The 22,678-nt window shown below is 42.4% G+C and overlaps 2 protein-coding genes across 4 annotated transcripts in view; both read right to left on the bottom strand.

Moving 5' to 3' along the window:
- CALHM4 (calcium homeostasis modulator family member 4) overlaps positions 1–22,678 on the bottom strand; it is a 92,526-nt gene that overhangs the window by 67,162 nt on the left and 2,686 nt on the right. Inside the window, exon 1 of one of the 2 annotated variants that reach the window (XR_013814002.1) lies at positions 17,202–21,848. Coding sequence is in view for 1 of the 2 variants with exons in the window: in XM_079780829.1 (XP_079636955.1) it covers positions 21,460–21,846 (387 nt within the window). In the remaining variant the exon portion in view is untranslated. Of the gene's footprint in view, positions 1–17,201; positions 21,849–22,678 lie in introns of those variants that run through there. The other variant, XM_079780829.1, reaches the window with a different exon arrangement.
- Positions 938–15,933, bottom strand: RWDD1 (RWD domain containing 1). Of its 2 annotated transcripts, none has more exons than XM_079780828.1 (7): positions 15,150–15,625; positions 8,045–8,110; positions 7,008–7,138; positions 4,742–4,885; positions 2,880–3,012; positions 2,109–2,171; positions 938–1,535 (listed from the first exon to the last, which is right to left on the bottom strand). In XM_079780828.1, the coding sequence occupies exons 1-7, from the start codon at positions 15,205–15,207 to the stop codon at positions 1,414–1,416; spliced, it is 717 nt and encodes a 238-aa protein (XP_079636954.1). In that variant the 5' UTR covers positions 15,208–15,625; the 3' UTR covers positions 938–1,413. The 2 variants fall into 2 exon arrangements, with proteins under 2 accessions (XP_079636954.1, XP_079636953.1); XM_079780827.1 differs by lacking the exon at positions 15,150–15,625 and adding an exon at positions 15,655–15,933 and having other exon boundaries at positions 953–1,535.

Here is a 22,678-nt window from a genome sequence, read left to right as displayed (position 1 = left end):
TGCATGGATGTGGAGTGTGGTTCTCTTGTAGACAGTGTACAACTCCCAGAATTCAGAACCGTTCAGACTGGTTAATTAGAAGCATAGGGGAACATCACAACATATAGACTTCACAACTGTAGGACAGTGGTTCTTAATCAGGAGTGTGCATCACAACCAGAGTCACTGGCATGAGATTTCAGTTTTAAGATTCAGATTGAGGCTCAGAGTTTATTAACTTAAAGTGAGAAGGCCTAAAAGCACACACTTTAATAACTCCACAGATGGTTCTGATTTAAATAGGACTAAAGTCCATTTTACTCCTGACTATAATATGTGCTTCTGGTTTTGTTGAGACTTAAATTTATCATACCCAAAGGCTAGAACTCAGAAAGTTTAATACTCTATTCACCTGTCTTCTAATAATGTATGTATATGAATGACAACACTTAGAATCCAAAAGTCACTGCGTTATTCCAATTCCTTGTATATAAAACCACACCTAAGCATAGCAGCAGTCTATATTCTAGTGTGAAAGTATAGGAAGATCTCTTTCCAACACAAAATGATTTAAAATACAGTGGAACCTCAGTTCTCGAACTTGATTGGTTCCAGAGGGCTGTGGGAGAAGAAATTCTTTTGAAAACCGATCATTGTTTCCCATTAGAAATGATATAAATTGAATTAATCCATTCCAGACCCCCAAATGAATCCGTTTTAACCTCTCTTATATATATGTCTAATGTACTGTTTAATCTGTAAATAAAGACTTTCCTTAAATTTATCAAAACACCCCCTACTAGCCTTAAAACACCCCCTACTAGCCTTAAGTCACTTTCGGCACTTGGCCCAGAGGTGTCTTTCAGAACAGCCTGCAATATCTTTGCTTGTTCATATCACTGCCTCCGAAATGCTGCCACTGACTAACTGCTTTTCATTGACCCAAAACAAGTTTTTCTACCTCTTCAGTTACCCGTGACCATTGTTTCTTTCACACCCTTAGCAACATTAGCACTCTTGACAGCCTCTTTATGTTTTACAATTGTGCTAGTGTTTATTTCTCTCCTTTGTTTGTTGCCTGAGCGACTTGATCATGGTGAGGTATCAGCATGAAAAGGTTGCCAGGTGGAAAAGCAAGGTGTGATCAACATTAGTTCTGTGAACAATTTAGTTGAGAACCAAATTGTTCAAGATGGCAGACGTTTGAGAAATGAGGTTTGACTGTACGTGAGCTTCTTCCCACTAATAAGAGGAACTGAACATTTTATATTTGAAATTTTAAGGTCAGTTTATTAGTTCATTGATGAAAGCTTTCAGAAGAATATTCTCCTGAAAATTGTTTTTTTCTTAGAAAAAAAGGAAGGAAAATCAACACCCTCTCGGCATAGCCACAGATGCTGTGGCAGTCAAGCCTCTGCAGACGGGGATGGGCCATCAATCGGTCAAGTCGCTCTCCGGGTCAGCAGGATTGTAGTCTGGATCATCCTCGTCATCCTCCAGCTCCAAGTCATCCATTTCCTGGAACAAAGACTCATCTACCTCCACATTGTTTCCAGCTGCAAAAAAACAAAAGATTTCATCTTCAGTCTTATACTTGGGAATGAAAGATACAAACAGAAACTTCTCCACATGCAAGGGAGGTGATGAAATATTAAACTGCTACTGCAAATCATTACAGGCCAACAATTGTCTGTAATGGTCAGCAGAGACTCACACATTTTAACAACAACTTTGTGCTTCCAATTCATAGTCTAAAAAAATCCAGTTATAAAAAAAGCCTCTAGAATGAATTATTTATGATGTGGGATGTGACAAATTGAAGACAATGATATGTCCTGGTCATACAAAGTTGATGATCGCTGACCATGGGCCTGGTTTACAAGTTGTTAGAAGCTAATGTGATCATAATTGTTTATCTATTATTATATTTGATTTTGCTTAAGTTATCAGAAAACTTTAAAGAATATATTGCTATAGTTTATGTACAAATTTATCAAACATTAGAATTTATTCTTCAAAATGTATTTCTTTATACCCTTGGGAGGAAAGATTTATTATTACTCTGATTTTCATGGTTTAATATTAAAAACAGTATAATATATACATGTAGAATTCTAGTATTATCTTACCATCCTCCAAGAACTGGATATCAGATGTGTCAAGATTATGATCTGTTTCAAATAGCTGTTTCCCTAAAAGAAATAAATATGTTTAATTTGAACAGCATAGTTTTCCTCCATCTTCTACAACCCTCCAGGAAAAAGTCTGAAAATCTGTTATTCTGTAAATTTCAATAAATTTATGAACTGAGCTAAGAGGCATATAAAATGTATTTGCATTAAAATGGAACAAATGATAACCTAGTCTGCCTCAAGTCCTAGAAAAACAAATGTGACTCTATCACTTCTAAGGCTTATAATCCTGGAAGTCATGGTAGCTGTATCTCGAGATCTATCATTGTAATATTTAGATCAAAGATAATCCACAAATATTAATTATAATTACGTGTGAAAATACATCAACATGTAGAGAGAATGCTTTCTCTTTTTTCCCCCTGATGCCTAAGTATATTTTCTTATAGCCCTGGCTGGATGGCTCAGTTGGTTGGAGTGTCGTCCTGTGCACCAAAAGGTTTTGGGTTCGATTCCCAGTCAGGACACATACTTAGGTTGTGGATTTGATCCCTGCTTGGGGCAGGTGCAAGAGGCAACCAAGCGATGTTTTTCTCTCACATCCATGTTTCTCTCTCTCACTCTCCCTTCATCTCTAAAATCAGTAAACATATCCTTGGGTGAGGATAAAAAAATGTCTTACAGAAATCTCTGTTCAAATGATCCTCTTGCTATATCAGAACTAATGCCAAAACGTTTAGGGGGTACAGAAATAGGGGCGAGTCATACCACTTAATTTATTTTTTCCTGCTTGTTCTTCTTCTTTCATTCGTTTCTTTTTAATTTCCAAGAGTTCTGCATCAAACTTGGCTTTCCAACTTAAGAAATTCTCAATTGTAACAGGAGTGCCATGAAATAATTGCTTGGAAAATAAAAAAGACAGGTCACCAGATAAGTGAGACAACAGTTTAAAAAATAAGACTTAATGATCTTCTAGACCAGTGGTCGGCAAACTCATTAGTCAACAGAGCCAAATATCAACAGTACGATTGAAATTTCTTTTGAGAGCCAAATTTTTTAAACTTAAACTTCTTCTAACGCCACTTCTTCAAAATAGACTCGCCCAGGCCGTGGTATTTTGTGGAAGAGCTACACTCAAGGGGCCAAAGAGCCGCATGTGGCTCGAGAGCCGCAGTTTGCCAACCACGGTTCTAGACGAATATAGCCACTTACAGGAAAAACTGTTTTAAGTAATATGATATCTGCCTGCACTGGCTACTCTCATTGGTTTTGGCGATTTCTTCTGGAAAAGTCCATTTATAATTTTTATTACAAAAAACAAAGATAATATGCAACATATCACCATTGCTATTCACTATTCAGAAGAAAGCTGTTGCTGTCAGTAGTGATGTTTTGAATACACATCAATTTAGAACACTAGCATCATACCTTATCTTTGTACTTTATTTCAGAATTTGAGGTTTTCTTTATTTTAGTAAATACAGTCATGTGCCGCATAACAACATTTTAGTCAATGACAGGTACCTATACGACAATGGTTGTGTAAGATAACACACTAGAAAAATTCCTCTCGCCTAGTGACATCATAGCTGTCCAAATGTCATAGGGCAATGTATTATGTGTTTGTGGTGATGCTGATGTAAACAAACTTACTGTGCTACTAGTTGCATAAAAATATTGCACATACAATTATATACAACACTACTACTTGATAATAATAATAAACAACTGTTACTGGTTTATGCATTTACTATACTTTTATCGTTATTTTAGAATGTACTCTTTCTATTTATTTAAAAAGTTTGCTGTAAAGCTGTATGCCATGTTTACACCAGCAGCAGCCTCACACATCTTGTGTTTACCAAGTTTCTTAAATGCATCATTTTCTCTTGTGCTTGATTTAATCTCATGTTTTATAAATTTAATGCAGCCTAAGTGTGCAATCTTTATAAGTCTACTGGTGTACCATTTTTATCTTTTATACCAATTTTTATGGTACTTTTTCTTGTTTAGATACACAAATACTTACCTAGTGCACACACAAATTGTGTTATAAATGCCTACAGTGTTCAGTACAGTGACATGCTGTACATGTTTGTAGCCTAGGAGCAATAGGCTATTCCTTATGGCCTAGATGTATAGTAGGCTATACCATCTAGTTTGTATAAGTGTACTCTATGATGTTCGCACAATGATGAAATGCCTAACAATGCATTTCTCAAAACATATATTCGTGTTAAGCATTGCATGAATGTATTTAAATCACTCTGGTGGGGGCATTATTAATTCTAAACTCTATACCATAAGTGAAGTAATTTATATTTCTTGATCTTACCTGCATGAGCTTTACTAAACTTTACTGATTACTGTTACTTGTGTTATGCCACCAACAAAATGAGGAACTCCTAAGATTTTATTTATAAAGCTTTACTAAAATTTATTTTTGTGATTTCCAAAAAAAATCACTTAAATTTCCAAAAACAAAAACAGATAAAAAAAAAAAAAAACCCCAACAACGAAGGAAGGAAGGAAGGAAGGAAGGAAGGAAGGAAGGAAGGAAGGAAGGAAGGAAGGAAGGAAGGAAGGGAGAGATTTAGAGAATAGTGAAAAAACCATGGCTTTTAATATACCTTTTCGGCTTCTTCTGCTTCTTTTTCTTTTTGTTTTTTTTCTTCTTCTCTTCTAGTTTTTATTTGATCCACTATTTCATTTAATTTTTCTTGGACAGCTGTTACCAAAGTAAAGATCATCACCATACCAAGGTTTTCTTCTGCCTATGTAACAAAACAAACAAACAAACAAAAAAGCAACAACAAAAAAAGGGGTTGTAGTGAGAAGCATACTTCTCAGACAAATAAAAACAACCCATTAGAGTGTTTCAGCATTATAACTAAACTAGAAGCCCAGTGCATGATTTAATCATGCACGTGTAAGCTGTCTGTCCGCTGGTCGGCAGCTCCGAAGTCCCTGGGCCCCTAGGGCGAGGCGGGGCGGGGGCGTGGTCCTCCTGCGGCTGGAGCCCAGGCCAGGGTCTTGCCTTTGCCTCCCGCCCAGGAAGGCTGGGGCCGCCGCCACGTGCTCCTGCGGCCCAACTGCCGCCAGACTCCTCCCCGGGGAGCCGCGCTGCCCGCCCACCGCCCGCCCACCGCCCGCCGCCTCCAAACCTCCAAAACGCCGGCTCGGCTCGCTGCCCCAGAGGCCTGTCTGTGCCGCAGCACAGCCAGGGCGCAGACGCTGAGCTCAGCATCCTGCCGGCCCAATCACCACCTCAGCCACCCCGAGTCCCGCCCCCTGTGTCACCCGCTGGCCCAATCATGGGCGTAGCGGAGTGATGGTAATGTAAATATTACCTTTTTATTATGTAAGATTCCGTGAATTCATAATATGATTACTAATTCAGTTACATATCAGTTCAGACACTTGAATAAATGATTAAGAACTGAACATATATAAACAATATCTTAAATTTTAAAGTAATTTACTATATCCAACCTAAACCAGACAGTTCAGTAAATTCTGTTTAAAAATCATACATGTAGGTAGAATTCAGAAAACCTTTCCTACAGTAGCTAGTAGCATCAGCTCTTAAGCATATTTTCATTATTTTAGTTCCTTTTGGATATTTTAAGAGCTGTGACAATGAACTGAACTTTAAGGCCAAAGAAATTTACTAACATAATCTATATATATAAAAGCCTAAGCAACTGAATGACGACAGGTCACTATGGCGCACACTGACCACCAGGGGGCAAACGCTCAATGCAGGAGCTGCCCCCTGGTGGTCAGTGCGCTTCCACAACCAACCTCCCCCGGCAAGCCAACCTCCTGTGATACCCCCACCCCCACCCCCACCGCCGGCCCCGATCAGCCCTGATCACCAGCCAGGCCGAGGAACCCCACCTGTGCACGAATTCGTGCACCAGGCCTCTAGTATAATAATAAAGATTGTAGGTAGTTCTGTGATTTATCTTTATTTACCTTTTTTCTTTTGATTTGAAATGGTTCAAAACCAAATATAGAAGCATCTCTGACTCATGGAAGGACTATAATGCAAAAGCTACTTTGAAGTTGGTCATTTGAAGGCCATGACCGGGAATCAAACTATGACCTCCTGGTTCATAGGTCAACACTCAACCACTGAGCCACGCCGGCTGAGAGCTCCAGATATTTTTTAAGTATCAACATTAATAAGAGCAATACTCTTGGAAATATACAAGTCACATTTAAGATGGAGACATGTTTTCTGTTGATTCTTAGAGCAAACAAACAAAACTAGGACTTTGATTTTAAGATGGTAAAGATTTTGCTTGTCCTCCCTACTCCCTACTCTGAAGAACACATGGAAACTCTCTACCCAAGCAAGAGACAGCTTTAAATACTGTGGGTAGCCCATCCCACCACAGAACTAGCCAAATAAAAACTTTCCAATACTCATTTTTCTTCTTCATAACCTCCCCTGTTAGAGGAGTCACAATCATTGTTGCTGTTTGTAAGCTTAGGGATAAGGAGATGTAAGAAAAAAATCAATCACCAGTCTTCTTCCCAGATTGTAGGCAACTAGCCTGCAACAGGTCAAAGGGGTTGAAAATTTCAATTCTTTTCAGTTGGAATTTTTAACTGCACATGGAACTGGATATTTTGAGAATCTAATGAAATTGTGTTTTTATTTGTCAGACTTTTTAAATCTAAAAGTTATGGGGCTGACTGAGTTCAAAACAGGGATACAGGAACAGCTTAAGTCTAAAGACAGAGTGGGAAGCAAACAAATATATATGCATATAATGAATTCTGCTTTTTCAATGTACTAATTATACATGTTTAATAGAATTTGTTGACTCTTGCAATTGATGTATAATACTTAAGACCAAAAAAAATAATACCATTACAAAACCTCACCTGTAATGCTAATAATTTTAAGATGCTTGTGACATCATTATCTTCTAGATTTTCCTGGGAGAATATTTCATAAAGGGGGGCTTCATCTGGGTATTTCTCACTGTATGTAAACTTGAGGGTAGTCTGTACAGCTAAAAACACCAGAAAACAGTTTGCTATGAATACCTTAAAGTGTAAAGTATAAAGAAGTCAACATCTTTGTTGAATCAGTAATTAATTTACGTGTCAATAAAAAGCACAAAAGATTTTCCTGCAAAGAAAAACAAGGTTAAAGAAAAACAAGTTACACTATTTTTAAAACCCTCAAGATGAACAAAAGGTACAAAATACAAAACAGAAAAATTACTGTCGTAGGCTCATTTTTAGGCTTCTACTAAAGCCAGTTCCCAGTGCGGAAGACCTGGCGTCAGCCCTGGGGCCTATATTTCTGTCTGCACAACGCCAGCAGGGAATTGCTTTGGGTTGTTAGATGACATGTTTTGAAGTAGACAGTGTGAGAGGCTGTGTGTGAAACTTTTCATCTAACTCATCTATACATATATATATATATTTAAATAACAGTAGAATATCCATTCTAAAGAGAGAGATAAAAACACGCAGATAGGTGTTTATCTTGACTAATTTATAGCAGCAAAAATCCAGTAAACAATCTAAATGTCCAAAGATAAAAAAGTCATGGAAAAATAATAGTCACTGAACGAAATACCACACAACCACTGGAATACATACGCATGCCAAGTCTTGTTTTGGCCAAAAAATCTTACATTTTCTCCATCTGATGTATCGTTAATGTTTCTGTTTTGCTTTTAAAAACTAAGCTTACTGGTTTTGTGTCAGAATGTATTTTATTGATTTTCTATTTCTCTAGAAGTCATGTTTACATAGTATACCAACTAGAAATGCACAACACTTACACTAGATTCTTAACAGCACCCCAGCACCTCTGCACCTGCAAGGCCCAGCACAGAATGGCTCTGGAATGAGTAAAATTCCTGAGAGGCTTAGAAAAACCACAAGAATTTTTTTATTAGACTTACTTTCATCATTTTCTCCAGCCTCGGATGTCACAGTAATGGTGAAACTAGGAGGGTTTTCTGATAATACTGCAAGAAAATATACATATAGGGTAAGTTATTAAGATGCTTTCCTCATTAGCCAAGTATCACTACCCAGTCAGGGAAACTGATTCCATTTCCGCAAATACAAACTAAATAGAACACACAAATGATAAAACACATCCATCAATTTTCTATTTAAATCTTGGGTTGTCTTTAATCTGGAAAGAAATACCTATAGTAGGGGGAAGGGAGGGCGGGGCGCGCACACGGATTAAAAAAAAAAAAAGAAAGAAATACCTATAGTAGATACCTTCCTGGAGTTTTATCAAATCAATTAAAATAATTAAGTAATTTACCTTTCATTCAAAATCTCCACCTATATATGGAAAATTATATTCTAAAAAATTCCCAAATGGAATAACAAAAAGTTAGATGTTTCTTATTAGGAACTAGCCACTGATATATATTCAGTATTATCACTAATTTTTATACTTATATATTCTGACATACAATTCAGAATCTCCATGACAAATAGTATTAATTTGTTAGAGCTTGTGTCTTCTAGGTATCTCTCCCACAGCATCTCTGGAACCAAACAAAGAAAACGTGCATTCAGAACCATTACAAGAATAAACAAGGAAAGCCAGGCCGCCATGACAGCTGCTGAGTCCACGGGAAAAGCCTGGGCCCCCTCCAGGCCTGGAAAGCACTGGCCCCTGACAAGGGTGGAATCCCGTCAGCAGCCTCTCTCTGAAAGGAGAGAGCATGGGATCTCCGCAGAAGTCACTAGGAAACTACTCAGCTTTCCCTACTCCAGACCTTCTGAGGCCTTCATAAATATTCACTAACAATAAAAATTTCAAGACATATGCCTTCATTTTAATTGAAGTTTAAAAGTACTTGAAACAATGAACATCTACGATTACTTGAGAGGTGTTTGTCGGAAAGATAAAAGACTCACTGGACTCCTATTTTAATAGGCCTCAGGCAGGCCAGCCCATGATGAAAAAGTCCCTGGACAGAAATTATAATAAAGCTTTTATGATCGGCTCTACCTTTTTAAAAAAACAAACGTGTAAAATATTTGATGTATTTCATTCCTATTTCTTTTCATGACCAACTTTAGTATTTACATGTCATGAAATGTAAACATTAAAACTACAGAAATAAAGGTTCAACCCAGTGACATTACAACTTACTACCATTTTCTAGGACTTCATGAGGTGGTAAGTTAGGAATCACCTATAGCCAATAACAACAGCTAACATTTATTGAGCATTACTTTGTACCAGTACTGTACTATGCACTTACATAAAGGTCTCACACCAAAACCATGATTTTATACTGTTACTATATTTCACCAAACTTAAAAGGCTATCAAGTATAAGATACACCCTACTTTATGTACCACTAAGAAAGAAGCTGCAATTAAACTATGATATGTGATATATTTTGTAAGACAAATTCATATTGCAGGCATGTAAAAATGTAAAAATATGTCTTACAGTCAATTAAATATTGTATCATACCAGTTTTATAGATGTGAAAACTGAGATAAAAGCTTTTTACTAATTTTTCCAAGGTTACACAGGTAGTAACTGGCAGAACTTAATAACTTTATAGCAGTGATGGGCAACCTTTTGAGCTTGGTGTGTCAAACTTTGCCAAAAAACTGAGCATAACTCGGGTAGTGTGTCACTTTGAGGAAAAAACATTATTTCGCAAATGTTTCATCCTCAGGAGCAGCAAATGTTTCATCCTCGGCATGCGGCCGCCTCAGCGGCCACGTGTCATCAGAAATGCTACGCGTGTCAGTGCTGACACGCGTGTCACAGGTTCGCCATCACTGCTTTATAGAGTTTCGTTTAAAAAGAACATTTTTTTTTCCCAGCTGAGAAATTCCAGTGAAATCATTTGAGCTAGGCTATGAATTAAGGCACAGTGGTAAGTAGGGATGGAGAAAAGGATGTAGATTAACACAGCAGCAAGGGTATAATGGTGGAAAAGCTTAAGGAACAATAGGGAATAAGAAACCATCCCATTTGATGGGAATATGTGTGAGTAAGGTGAATGAGGAAAACTAGTTGAAAACACAGTTGAAAGTATAGCTGTGGCCAGTGATAGGTTTTTGTTTTTTGTTTAGCAGGAGTAATATGGTCAGAATTGTATTTCTAAACATAGGAAATAAATCTAGCAACAGTGCATAAAATGAAAGGAAAGAAAGGAGACCAGAGGCAGGATGAACTCGATAGCTAATGAAATTGTCCCAGCAAAGATAATGAGGTTCTGAAGGAGGTTGGCACCAATGGGAACAGCAAGGAACATGGTGATGAATGACATTTTGAATATGAAGGCAGAGGAAAGTGGAGCCACTAACAAAACAAGAAATGCAAAAGAAAAATCAAATGTGATACATTTGAAGGACACAGAGTAGCTTCAGTTGGAGGTATTGAGTATGCAATCAGAAATGAGCAAATGGAGCTAAAGGTAGGTTTGAATTTAATTTGGGATCATTCACAAAGAGGGATAGCTAAAGCTATAAGACTAGAGAGAAAATGGAGTGAAATAAGGACCAACACCAGCTTTGTAAGGAACCCTAAATTTGGGGGGGGGGGGGGGGGGGGGAGGGCGAAATGTAAGAAGAGGAAAAAGTGCCAGAAATGAAAAGAAAAGCAGCAGCCATGAGAGGTAAAAACAAATTCAAGAAAAGACTATTTTATTTGTGAACCACCCCAGCTATCAAGATCCAGGTGTGACACGGCAGTGTCTACAATGTGCACCTCCAATGTATCTATGAAGTATATGTGCCTGTGCTCGGTGGGGAGGAAATGGGCAATGAACCCTGGCCTGTAAGATCATGCCTAAATTCCTACCAAGGCCCTTTGTGGTCTGGCCCCTGCTTACTTGTCAGGTCTCATTACTCCCACTTCTCACTTTATATTCTAGCAATACCAAGCCACTACTAGCCCATTGAACACAGACTCATCCTTCTACTCATGCTGTGGTCCTTTCCACATTTCATTCATATAACTCCTCATCACCCCTCAGTTTTCCAAAACAACTCAGACCCTCATCTCTCCCTATGCTCCAGCTGCACCCTATACATACCTCCATGAAAGAGTCGTCACACTGTGCTGTATATTACTTATCTAGTGTCTTTTCCCAACAGACTGGGCTTCTAACAATCACATATGGGAAATACTTGGTAAACGACGATATGGGGTGGTAGCAAGAACATCTCTAACTGCCTGACCTTTGGAGCCAGACAGAATAGGGAGGCAAGATGAACACGAAAGAAGTTGATATACAATTAATCCATAAGAAATCATGATGAAAGGCATGTCCAGTAAAAGAGCGGGGATGAAAGAATATATGGCTACAAAGTTTATAGACAGAAAGAGGAATCTCAGAGGCCACATTTTTGAAGATGGCATTTCCAAGGTGTGGCTATTGATTTCCATTTCATCAGCAGTTGATGAAAACGGAAATCAAAACTATTTGCTGATAAAGATGAGGAATTATAAAGCTATATTAGAAGAATCAGAAACTAATATGGTAAATTTCCAGTGAAGAGTGTCTTATATTTAACAGTGATAAAGTATTTCCATTTACATTATTCTTCATTAAACAGATATGGACACTGAGGATTGGAGAGGTTATATGATGTGTCTAAGGACCCAGAGCTAACAATACCCACTACACCTGGCAGCCATTAGGGAGAAAAAACTGTGACCCAGAAACAACAACAAAAAAGGATACTGGAGAACACTGCTAATATCCCACCAAATCTTCTCTCCCCTTCTTCCAGTCATACCTTTTTTTTAAGAGTGAGAAAAAGGAAGGAAGAGAGGGGGAGGCGGAGAGAGAGAGAGAACGAGAGAAACATCGATTTGTTGTTCCACTTATTTAGGCATTCATTGGTTGATTCTTGTATGTATCCTGATGGGGGATCGAACGGGCAACTCCAGGCAACCTTGACATATCGGGAAAATGCCCTAACCCTGTGGTCGGCAAACTCATTAGTCAACAGAGCCAAACATCAACAGTACAATTGAAATTTCTTTTGAGAGCCAAATTTTTTAAACTTAAACTTCTTCTAACGCCGCTTCTTCAAAATAGACTCGCCCAGGCCGTGGTATTTTGTGGAAGAGCCACACTCAAGGGGCCAAAGAGCCGCATGTGGCTCGCGAGCCGCAGTTTGCCGACCACGGCCCTAACCAACAAAGCTACCCAACCGGGGCCAATCAGACCATTTTAACTGAGCACACTGACCACGCAGAATAAAAATACATTTCTCAGCCTCCCTTCCAGTTAGGTCTCATGAAATGACTGACTTCCAACTAATTGAGATGGAAGCAAGTAAGTCCTTTGACAGTTTCTAGGAAATTTCCTTAGCTATATTTTCTTTAACTATCCTACTGCCTGGAAAAGGAATGCTACCACCTTTACCATGAGGGTGACCACATCGTGGGGATGACAAAGAACTAAGAAGCCTGGGTCCCTGAGGAATTTCTGGATGAGAGCTACACAACTATCTTTTATGTGCAAGAGCAATAAATCTTTACCTTTTAAAAACCACTGTAATTTGAGGTTTTCTGTCACAGCTAAACCTAATTTTTTAAAGTGTATTTTAAAAAACATGGAAAAGAATAACATTCCAAAGCTTGGAGGTGACTAAAATAGGGATGGGAAAGTTACTTAATTGGACTTGCAAAGATGACTGATTCCTGTATTCCGCTGAAGGAATAACCCCAGCTCCAATGCATTACTGTTGGGCAAGCAGAGGAAAGATCAGCCTTCCTAAAGATACCAGACTTCCACCACTGTAAGGGGATCAAATTCGTTTGAGGAAAAGTCAGGTTGTTGGGCAGAGTGGAATGAACCAGTGGGGGGTAGAAGTGGGAGGTGATATAGGGACAGAGGGACAGAATTGAGGATTTTGTCAAGAACAGAGATAAAGGAGGTAGAGTAGCTGAAAAGTACACTAAAGGGACACACAATTGACATTAAGGTTTTAACAAAGTACCAGACAGCCCATATTAAAACAGGCCCTTTGCTTCTTAGGAAGTGTCTGTCAAGAAAAACTGCTTTCACATGATGACTTCTGCCCCATCTGTAAGATGCAATTATAAATGTTAAAGGCTCATGGCTGCTACTTTGAGGTACTGACCAGGCAAATACAGGATTACCTCTCTTTGTAAGACCAAACAGAATTCGGAGAACTAGACTTTTGGTTAGCCCAAAGCCAACACGTATGTTTCAACAAAACTTCTCATAGCCAGACATTTTGATACAGAAATGGAAATAACCAAATTCTACTACCTTAGCTGGACCTTGTCTAGTGAAGCACTACTGAAGGAGACTGAAGGAGAATGCGTTACAGGAGAGCCTGTTTATACTTTGGAAGAATAGTAGTTGGAAACATTGGATCAATATTAAAAATCCAATATTAAGTGAGATTCAAAATGTAGTTAGAAAACTGTCAATTTGTGTTCCTTGGCTAACTGATACAAGCAATCTCATTCTTAAACCTGGTCCGAAAATATGAAAGTATAAAATCATCAACACAATAGAAGGCTGTAAAATAGTAAACATTGCAAATCCTGAAGATTTCAAAAGACTAAACATGGAAACATTTTATTCCCAAGTTCTCTGCCTTTTCCCTGAGAGGTTTCCTAAAGAACATGATTAACAAGTAAGGCAGGATTCTTGAAAAACTAATAATCAAGACATCCCAATTTATTTATTGCAAAGACGTTGATAGGGATTAGAGACTGATGGGCTCAGCTGATACTGCAGAATCCTTGCAGGCGTCAAATAGCCATCAATTTATTATTAGTCTTTTATTATCCTAACTCAAAATCCTCAAGCACTTTTGCCTCCGACAAGAATTACATACACTGAATTGTATCAGGGCCTAGCACAATACAAAAGAACCACCAGACTGTTGTAGGGTTACAAATGTAGCACTTTTATACATGCTCTTGTGCACAGTATTTAATGAGGGATACTTTATGTCCAAAGACATGAAAAGAATAGCACATCTTACGCCTTCTTAACTCTGCCTACACAGTGTGCATGCCTGTTACATTTCCAATGTAACAGAAACGACTACATGTCACAGTTAAGAATGTATCCAACCACTGACCCTATATTCCAATGTATTTAGACATTGACATATAAGCAAGGATAGAGAAGGGAGCCAGACTCCATACACACTCACCCAGTTAATGACACTCTCAAACCCCTCTTCACTCATCCCATTAACATCCTCACAGCACAGCTGTACTGCTGGTGAGAGAGAACATGGACAGGACTGGAGCTATACAGGGGTAGCTGAGAGACACCTGCCTGTTGGCAAAGCAGAACAAAATGTGCTACCGTTGCAAGCAGTGGACAAAGGCAGAGCTAAGAAATCTACACTAAACAATGAAACGGAGGGGGGTTGGGGTTTACTGAGTTGAAATAACAAACCTTACACACCGCATTCTGACTGTCGATGACAGACAACACCCAAAGGAAGGGTATGGGGAACAGGAACCCCACAAATCCAGGTTCCACTCGCTCGGACCGGTTTCATTTGATCACTTCTCAAACACTGAGTGTGATGTGGGAGGAGCCATACAGATACGGCTCTCTTGCCGCATTTTAAGAATCACCTGAAGCACTGCTTAAATACAGAAGAAGTGTCTTCCTTCACGTAATGAATGTCTCAATATCTTCCATTACCCCATCCTGCCACCTAATCTGCTCCCCCTCATCCCAGCCGGAGCCAGAGCCCACATCCCACCTGTCTGAAGGGGAAGGTACAGGACAGGCGTTCCAGACCTCACTCACTCTTCGGACCAGACCGGCCGCTAACTTGCTGGCCGACCCAGTGCAAGCCACCCACCTTTCCGGAGCCTCCATGGCCCCCTGGCGGCACGCAGCCCAGGCTGGATGGTGCCTAATATCCCTTCCTGCCCGACCACCTGTGACTCTACCTACAGGGACCTGAACTCTGGGCCCCACCATTCATGGGGCATTCTGCAGAATGCCAGAATTTTATTTTATTTTTTTAGAAAAGAAACGGAAAACGACCAACTTCCAGAACCATGCTCCTCTCCAACTGATTCTGGATCAACACGACTCTGAATCCCCATGAACTTGAAAACGCCATCGCAGGAAAAAGCAGCTTCTACCCGAATGCAGGCGGAGGATGTGACGACGGGCACCTAGGCGGCTCTGGAAGCGGAGTCTGTTTCCCACGTGCAGTACGTTTCGTGTTAATTTCGCGCAGCCTCCGGTGGCCGCCAGTTACACCGACCCCCTAAGCGCCCGGGATGGGATGCCAGGCCTGACAGGCTCCGGGGACCCAGCCGGCCTCGCCGGCACCTGGAGAGTCCAGGGAACAGGCGGAGCAACAGCCGTGGAGTTGCTCCAAGCGCCCGAACACCTCGCGAGAGGAGCTGGAGGCGAGAGGGGGGCGGGAGAGGCGGCCGCGCGGCCTCGCTGTCCCTTCCCCATCGCGGCCCGGGAGGCCGAGGGCGGCGGCGGCGGCGGCGGCTCCGGCCCATCCCACCCCAGCCCGGGACGGCCGCGGGAGTCACCTGTAAAGGAGTCGGGGTAGATGGACTCCAGAGCCTCCAGCTCGTTGCGCTGCTCCTCGCCGTAGTCTGTCATCGTGGCCCTCGCCGCTGCCCATGGATCGCCCAGACACCCAGGCGGCGCGCCGCAGCCGGGACCACGGCGGCGCCGGTAGAGCGGGCAGCGGCCGGGGCGGGCGCAGGCGCAGAGTCCCCGGCTGGGAGGCCCGCAGCCCAGAGCCAGGCGGGCCAGCCGAGCCCCAGCCCCGCGCCGGCCTCCGCCTGCTCCCGAGCTCCGCGTTCGACTCGTTGGGCCTGGCCGGCGGGGCGCTGCGCGGCCGCCTGCGCCACGGCCCGCCCGGGGTTTGCAGGGACGGCGAGGGCTCCGGGTCTGGCGTTCGTCGCAGACACCTAGGGCCGGCTCCGGGGCTTGGCGGGGGCCTGAGCCCGAGAAGCCCCTCCGCGCGGCATCCGCGCTCGATGCGTCAGGGCTGAAGGGAGGGCGGCCTCGGGTTCCCGAGCGGGAGGGGGTCGCTGGTGGAGGCTCCGGGAGGGAGTTCACGACCTCCGTGGTTTCTGGTGTTTCCGGTTTGCGATCCGGTGGCCCGGTGGGGCAGACCGGCGCGCAGGATCAGTGCGGGCGGATGGTGGGGTGCAGGTGACTTGGACGCTTCAGCCTCCAAGGTCCGTGGCGTCCGGCGGGAGCTGGGCGAGAAGCAGGGCAGGACCCGGTGAGCAGAGGGAGGGCAGCTCCGCCGGGGGGTCCCACGGGTCCGGGAGGATCGGCCCGACCCCCCTGAATAGCGACTCCGAGTGAATCGGGGGAGAAATCGGCGGCAAGTCCGGAGACCTGGCTTCTCCATTCAGATCCCTAGGCTTCCCTTCTACGTCTGCAACATGAACGCGGCTGTACACGGATGTAAAGGTGCCCGTGATGGCGTATTTCTGTGAATGGATAAATAAAGAGGGTGTAGAGGTCAGAAACAGGTCTGATAAGCCATGTGAAAGTGTCCGTACTCGGAAAATTGTTCAGGACCTTTGGCTTGGGAAAATAAAGCCGGGGAATATGCTTCAAATGGATACATATATGTCATCTGTAAGTTCATCGCATCAGTTACAAAGAAGTTTTTCAAAGAGCCATAATGGCAAAAGCTAAGCAAGTGGCTTAACAGGTTACTTTTATGAGAAGATTATTAAGTAACTATGTTTATAATAAAGGAACATGGTTAAGTAAAAAAAAAAAAAAGCGGGAAATACAAGAAAATACTCCAACATTAGGAGACTTTTCACACTTTTATATGTCCCTTTGTTTGTTTTCTGTATGAAAGCAGGTTTCACTTGTGTAGTGGGGGAAACAGCAATTTGTAATAAGGTCCCCAATGATGAGGCTCTCAGGTTTTCTTTCATTATTCTTTTTTTTTTTAAGTATATTTTACCTATTTTTTACAGAGAGGATGGGAGAGGGATAGAAAGTTAGAAACATCTATGAAAGAGCCATCAATCAGCTGCCTCCTTCACACCCCCCTACTGGGGATGTGCCCGCAGCCCTTGACCGGAATCGAACCTGGGACCCTTCAGTCCGCAGGCCGACGCTCTATCCACTGAGCCAAACCAGTCAGGGCTCTTGCGTCATCCTAAAATGAACATGTCCCATGGACTGGAGGGCATCTTGATCTTGTGCTAGGAAGTATAGCTTCCTTATAGCAGAGGAATACATTAAAACAAACATTCAGATACACTTTAGTATTAAGTATTAAGGGTTGATGGGGCATTCTTTTAAACTTTGATGCGGGGGACGAGCAGGAACTCTTCTGAAGATGATGAGAATCAATGCACGAAGTCACTTTGCAAATGCTCGGTGCTTATTTCCCTGGATACCTCCGTTCCGATAGATGAAGGGTTTGTTGCCGGCTAACGAGCTTCTGGGTAGAGGGAACCAGGCAGAGCTCCTCCACCGGAGCCCACTGGGTATTTTGGAAGCCTGTGTGGCTGGTGCCCAGGGAACTGGTGGGGATGGGGGTGGGGTTACAGGTCGGGTAGGGTCATTGGAGGGTTTCGCTGGAAGAGGGGCAATCTGCCTACGTGACTTTAGCTTCCAAGTGTAAATATATGTCAGCGGGACAAAGCCTGAAAGGACGGAGACCAGTTAGGAGGTTATGGTAATAATCTAAGCCAAAGACGACGATGACTTAGACCAGAGCTGTGCGAGTCAAGGTGGTGAGCCGGTGTTCAAATTCTGGGCCGGCGCCTATGGGCGGAGCCGGAGGAACGGTCTGATCCTGGTGCCAGGACTGCGCTTGGCCAGCCTGGGAGAGCGCAGCTTCTCCACACCGTCAGAGACCGGAGGACGGCGATTGGAGGGCTATTGTAAGCCCGGGAAGGCCGAGACGCGCCACCCCAGCGGACGGCGGGTCGGAGGCGCGCAGCCCGCGCGGGTGCTCGCACGGTGGGTGCCCGCGTTGCGGCGCACCGAGCCCAGGAGCTGGGTGCGGTAGACGGTGTTGGCACCGCTGGTCGGAATTCCCCGGGCTCGCCACGCTCCGGGAGGGGGCTCGGAGAGCCCTAGGCGAGGAAGGGACTGGCGCACGTGGGCGAGTCCTAGAAAAGCATGAGAAGGAGGCAGAACGCAGAACGCCCTGACGGCAGGCACCACTGAACTGCCTACGAGATTTTACTGTTCCAGCTCTGCCGGTGAATGCTTGGATGACTTTTGACCCAACAAAATATAGATCTCATGGGATCTATTACATTATTACCGGGATAAAGATGTTTATTTTGTAGGCAGCTTTCATCAACAAAAAGCCAATTACTCTGGATTTATTAAATGTCTATACAATAAAGCACCTCATAGATCCAGATTAGTGGGTGTGTTTTTTTCCCCTTTGGCATTTGTTTTCTCACATTTCCAATGGAATATGTCCACATTATAAAATATTTCATAATAGCCCTCGCCGGTTTGGCTCAGTGGATAGAGTGCTGGACTGAAGGGTCCCAGGTTTGATTCCCGTCAAGGGCACATGCCCGGGTTGCACTTTAAACCACCTTAAAATATTAGAATGCAGTGTGTTTTATAATATGATAGGTACATTTATTTAATTTACAGGAGCAATGGTTTTGCCTAGGGTGGAGCATCAGTGCATGTAGGATCAGAATGCTTGTCCTAGAAATTACCTTGAAGAGGTCTTAATCCACAGGGTGTCATTCATGACAGGCTTGTGTGTCCATAAATGGAAATGTGTTGGTATGTGTATTCACTTCCTATTGCCATTCTAACAAGTTGCCACAAATGTAGTGGCTTAAAACAAGGCAGATTTGCCCTAGCCGGCTTGGCTCAGTGGATAGAGCATCAGCCTGCCGACTCAAGGGTCCCAGGTTCCATTCCGGCCAAGGGCACATGCCTGGGTTGCGGGCTCAATCCCCAGTGGGGGTCGTGCAGGAGGCAGCCGATCAATGATTCTCTCTCATCATTGATGTTTCTGTCTCTCTCTCCTTCTCCCTTCCTCTCTGAAATCAATAAAGAAATATATTTAAAAAAAAAAAACCAACAAGGCAGATTTATCGCTGAGTCCTATAAGAACAGTATATATTTCTTCCTGTTCTGACACCAGTCAGGTCTGGTCTCAGTGAGCTGAAGTCAAGCTGTCAGCAGGGCTGTGTTCCTTCGGGAGGCTGCAGGGGAGAATCCGGTTCCTTGATTTGGCTCATGACCCCCTTCATCTTCACATTTGGTGAATTTCTCAGGCATCACTCTCACAGCCCTCCACACTCCTCTTCTGTTGCTACTTTGCCTTCTCTCTGACCCTGATTCCTCCTGTGGCTCTCTTATAAGGACTCGTGATTACATCGGTCCCACCAGGAGAGTCCAGGATAATATCCCTATCTCAAGATCCTTAACTTCACATCTGCATTGTCTCTTTTGCCATAAAAATTATAAAGTAACATTCCCAAATTCCAGGGATTGGAACATGAACACCTTTGGGGAAGCCGTTAGTCAGCCTACCACAGTATTCAAACTCTGAGGTATATGAGCCTGTGTGTGTGGTGTGTGTGTGCACGCAGTTTTTCTGGATATTTTCTCAAAATAGCTTTTCCCAGAATGGCTCTTTGAAGGGGTCCAGGACTCAAAATAGTTTAATCACCCACTCCCACAATTAAATCACCCGCCCCTGTCTCTGGTCAGGGATAATTAAGTCCCAGAGAGATTGACTTGTATAAGACCACATGAATGATGAGAGAGTATGATTTCCTGACATTCATTTTGACCCTTTAAACTATGGCTTATTGAAAACAAACGGATGGATTATAGTGTTCTGCCACTCCCTGCATGAGAAAGAGAATACCCGAGCTTTCCGGTCCAGCGTGTAGTCTGTGGCTAATAGAGTCAGTGCTACTGGCTGTTGCGTGGCTCAGATCCAAAGTGATGCCTCATTGAGCATGGAAACATCACTTTGCTAAGAAGCCAGTGCCTTGAAGGTGAGCCCTTGTACATGCAGGTCCAGTGGAAGTGGAAAAAGCGGGGCTCAGATGTGATACGGCATCTTGTTGGAACTCGGGATGTTTTAGTTAGTCATTGAACAATTACATCTACAAGGCCCTGGAAGTTTTATAATCTGTCTTCTGTTGCTGTGCTGCAGTCGAGTGCATGGTCAGACATCAGGCTACTGGATTCTGGTTCCATCACTTATAAGTGTGTGGCCTTTGGCAAATGGCTTGACTTCTCTGAATCTTGAACATCAGCTTCACTATTGGCATTGGGTCCATTGCCCAGTAAGCAGTCACTGTTTTGGTTTAAAGAAATAAAAGCCCTCATTTTGCTTATTTTGGCCAATGACCCAGTTGCCCACGTGAATGTGGCAAAAATCAGGCACAAGACACTGGATATATCAGAAATAATCAAGATAAGTTAGAAAACTGTCAAATATTAGAAATGCAAAGTCACACAGGAAACTCAGGTAGGTCTCCCCTTTTGGAGTTGTCGATAATGAATATGCAAATATAGGTTACAGTCTTGCTTCCTCAAATGGATTTTGAATGCAAAGTTGCAATTAATGAAAAAGCACAGCTTTCTATGTCATAGCTATAAAAATGCTCCCAGTACAGAGGTGCTACAAATAGTACTTATGATACTAATGGTGATACAATAATGCATCATCTTTCCCTGGTGATGGCAGGATGACCTTCACCAATGGGCTTCTCCCTTACATGTCACCATGAACGGACTTTTAATCCTGGTTTCCAAAAGGTCAGATATGTAAGCGTAGAGGCAGAAGTAGTGAAAAGTTTCTGCATGTAGAGATAGAAGGAACAAAAAAACAAAAACAAAAACAAACAAACAAAAAAACCCAGAAAATAGAGACAGGGAAAATAGTGATACAAGACATGAAATGCAAAGAGGAGGGAGAAGGTAACATTTGTTAGAACTTATTTAGGAAAGCCACTGTGCTGTGCATTTTGCTTATGTTACCATATTTAATCCTTACAACAGCTCTCTGAGGTAGCTACTATGGGCAGACAATGAAATGACACTAAAAATAGCAATTTTTGCACAGCTATTAAATAACAGAACCAAGATTCAAATGGTGATATAACTCCAAACTCCATTTTGTTTTAATAAGACAAATAATAGGCATTACCAGACCATCCATGAAAGTTCAAAAAGAGACGTTGGCACAATTATCAGACAATTTGACTTTGGAAATGGCGTTTTGCATGGACTTTTGTAAACACATAATAGAAGAGAGGGTAAAAAACAAAGGAATTACATTGAAACTCCATCATCGTAAGAATAAAGTATGTGTTACGCAACCTGAACTGGGAGAGGTGCTATAATCAAGGTTTTAATTCAATCCCTCCTGCTGTGCTTTCCTCATTAGCCTCATCCACCTGGCCTCCAAGGAAGCTATAGGGACCTTGCACGTCATCGCCCACGCAGAGAAGACTGGGTGCTGAAATGTCTCTCCAGTCCTGACGCGAAGGAATGCGGATGTGCTTGACATCTTCATTTCCAGGAACGAAGCCAAATAGCTTCCGCAGGCGCTGCATGATGAGGAGGCGCGAGTGCTGCTCGGCCGCTTGCTCGAAGAGCTCCTTCTCATTGCGGAGGTGGTTGGCCCAGTAGCAGTGCTGCAGAGAGGTGAGCGGGGAGCAGCACCTCACCAAGCAGCAGGACACGAGGGTCGTGATGGTCGCCAAGGTGATCAAAATCCAGCCCAGCATCTTCAGGTAATTATTTAAAAGGAAAACAGAAAGCATCAATGCTTCGAATATTCAAGAAATAGCCATGGTAGGAGGGATTCCCACAAAACAGGACCCAACTGTGGACAAGGTGTGTTTTTTTTTTCTTCTAGTTTTTAACATACCAACAAGGTGATGATCATTTGATATGGATATGGGTTTGATGGGGGTACAGACCCAACCATTTCAACTTGGTTTTTGGATTACAAAGGGTTTTGAATGAATTCTAAGTGTTGTCCTTGAAGTAGCAGACCCTATAACCCACCAACTACCTTGCATAAAGGTACATAAAGTATGTTCTTTGCCTTTAGCTCAACCTTACTTTTCAACCATCAGGTACAGGCCCATGCATTCTCTGGGGGCTTAATAAGTACTTGATAATGATGGTGGTGAAAATGATACGATAGATAATAATGGTAGCCTCCTAAGGCGTCTTCAATGATGTGCCAACAAGTATTCATTAATATTTCTTCCTGAGTTGCTCTTTCCTTTTATTTTTTTATGACCAAAGAAGAAAGTCAGTGAGCAGACTCTTATGTCCCTTATTGTTTTCCTTTTCCTCTCCCTTCAAATAGTCCTTTGCTGGCTAGTTTTACGATTTATTTTTAAAATATACTTTGAAAGGAAAATGAACTAGATTTTATTTGTAACTATCTAGTTTCCACCATTGAAGATTGATGTGAATGGCTGTTTTCTACTCTTACAATCCTCGCCCGCCCCCCAACTCCTTGAATTCTTCTTCTTTTCAATATTCAGCAGTTATTACATAAAGTGAGAGACACAAGTTTCAGACATTTGGGGAAGCCAGCAGTAG

Source organism: Cnephaeus nilssonii (assembly GCF_951640355.1).
Source record: "Cnephaeus nilssonii genome assembly, chromosome: 9".
Lineage (NCBI taxonomy): Eukaryota > Metazoa > Chordata > Mammalia > Chiroptera > Vespertilionidae > Cnephaeus > Cnephaeus nilssonii.
The sequence above is the reverse complement of the archived record's forward strand: the minus strand, read 5'-3'. Positions and strand labels throughout refer to the sequence as shown.

Coding starts and splice junctions, on each gene's coding strand:
- RWDD1 (XM_079780827.1), bottom strand. CDS start 15,727: ATGACAGACTACGGCGAGGAGCAGCGCAACGAGCTGGAGGCTCTGGAG. Junction 7,139..8,044: donor GGCTGGAGAAAATGATGAAA/GTAAGTCTAATA, acceptor TGGTGTTTTTAG/CTGTACAGACTACCCTCAAG. Junction 1,536..2,108: donor TATCCAGTTCTTGGAGGATG/GTAAGATAATAC, acceptor GTTTTTTTGCAG/CTGGAAACAATGTGGAGGTA.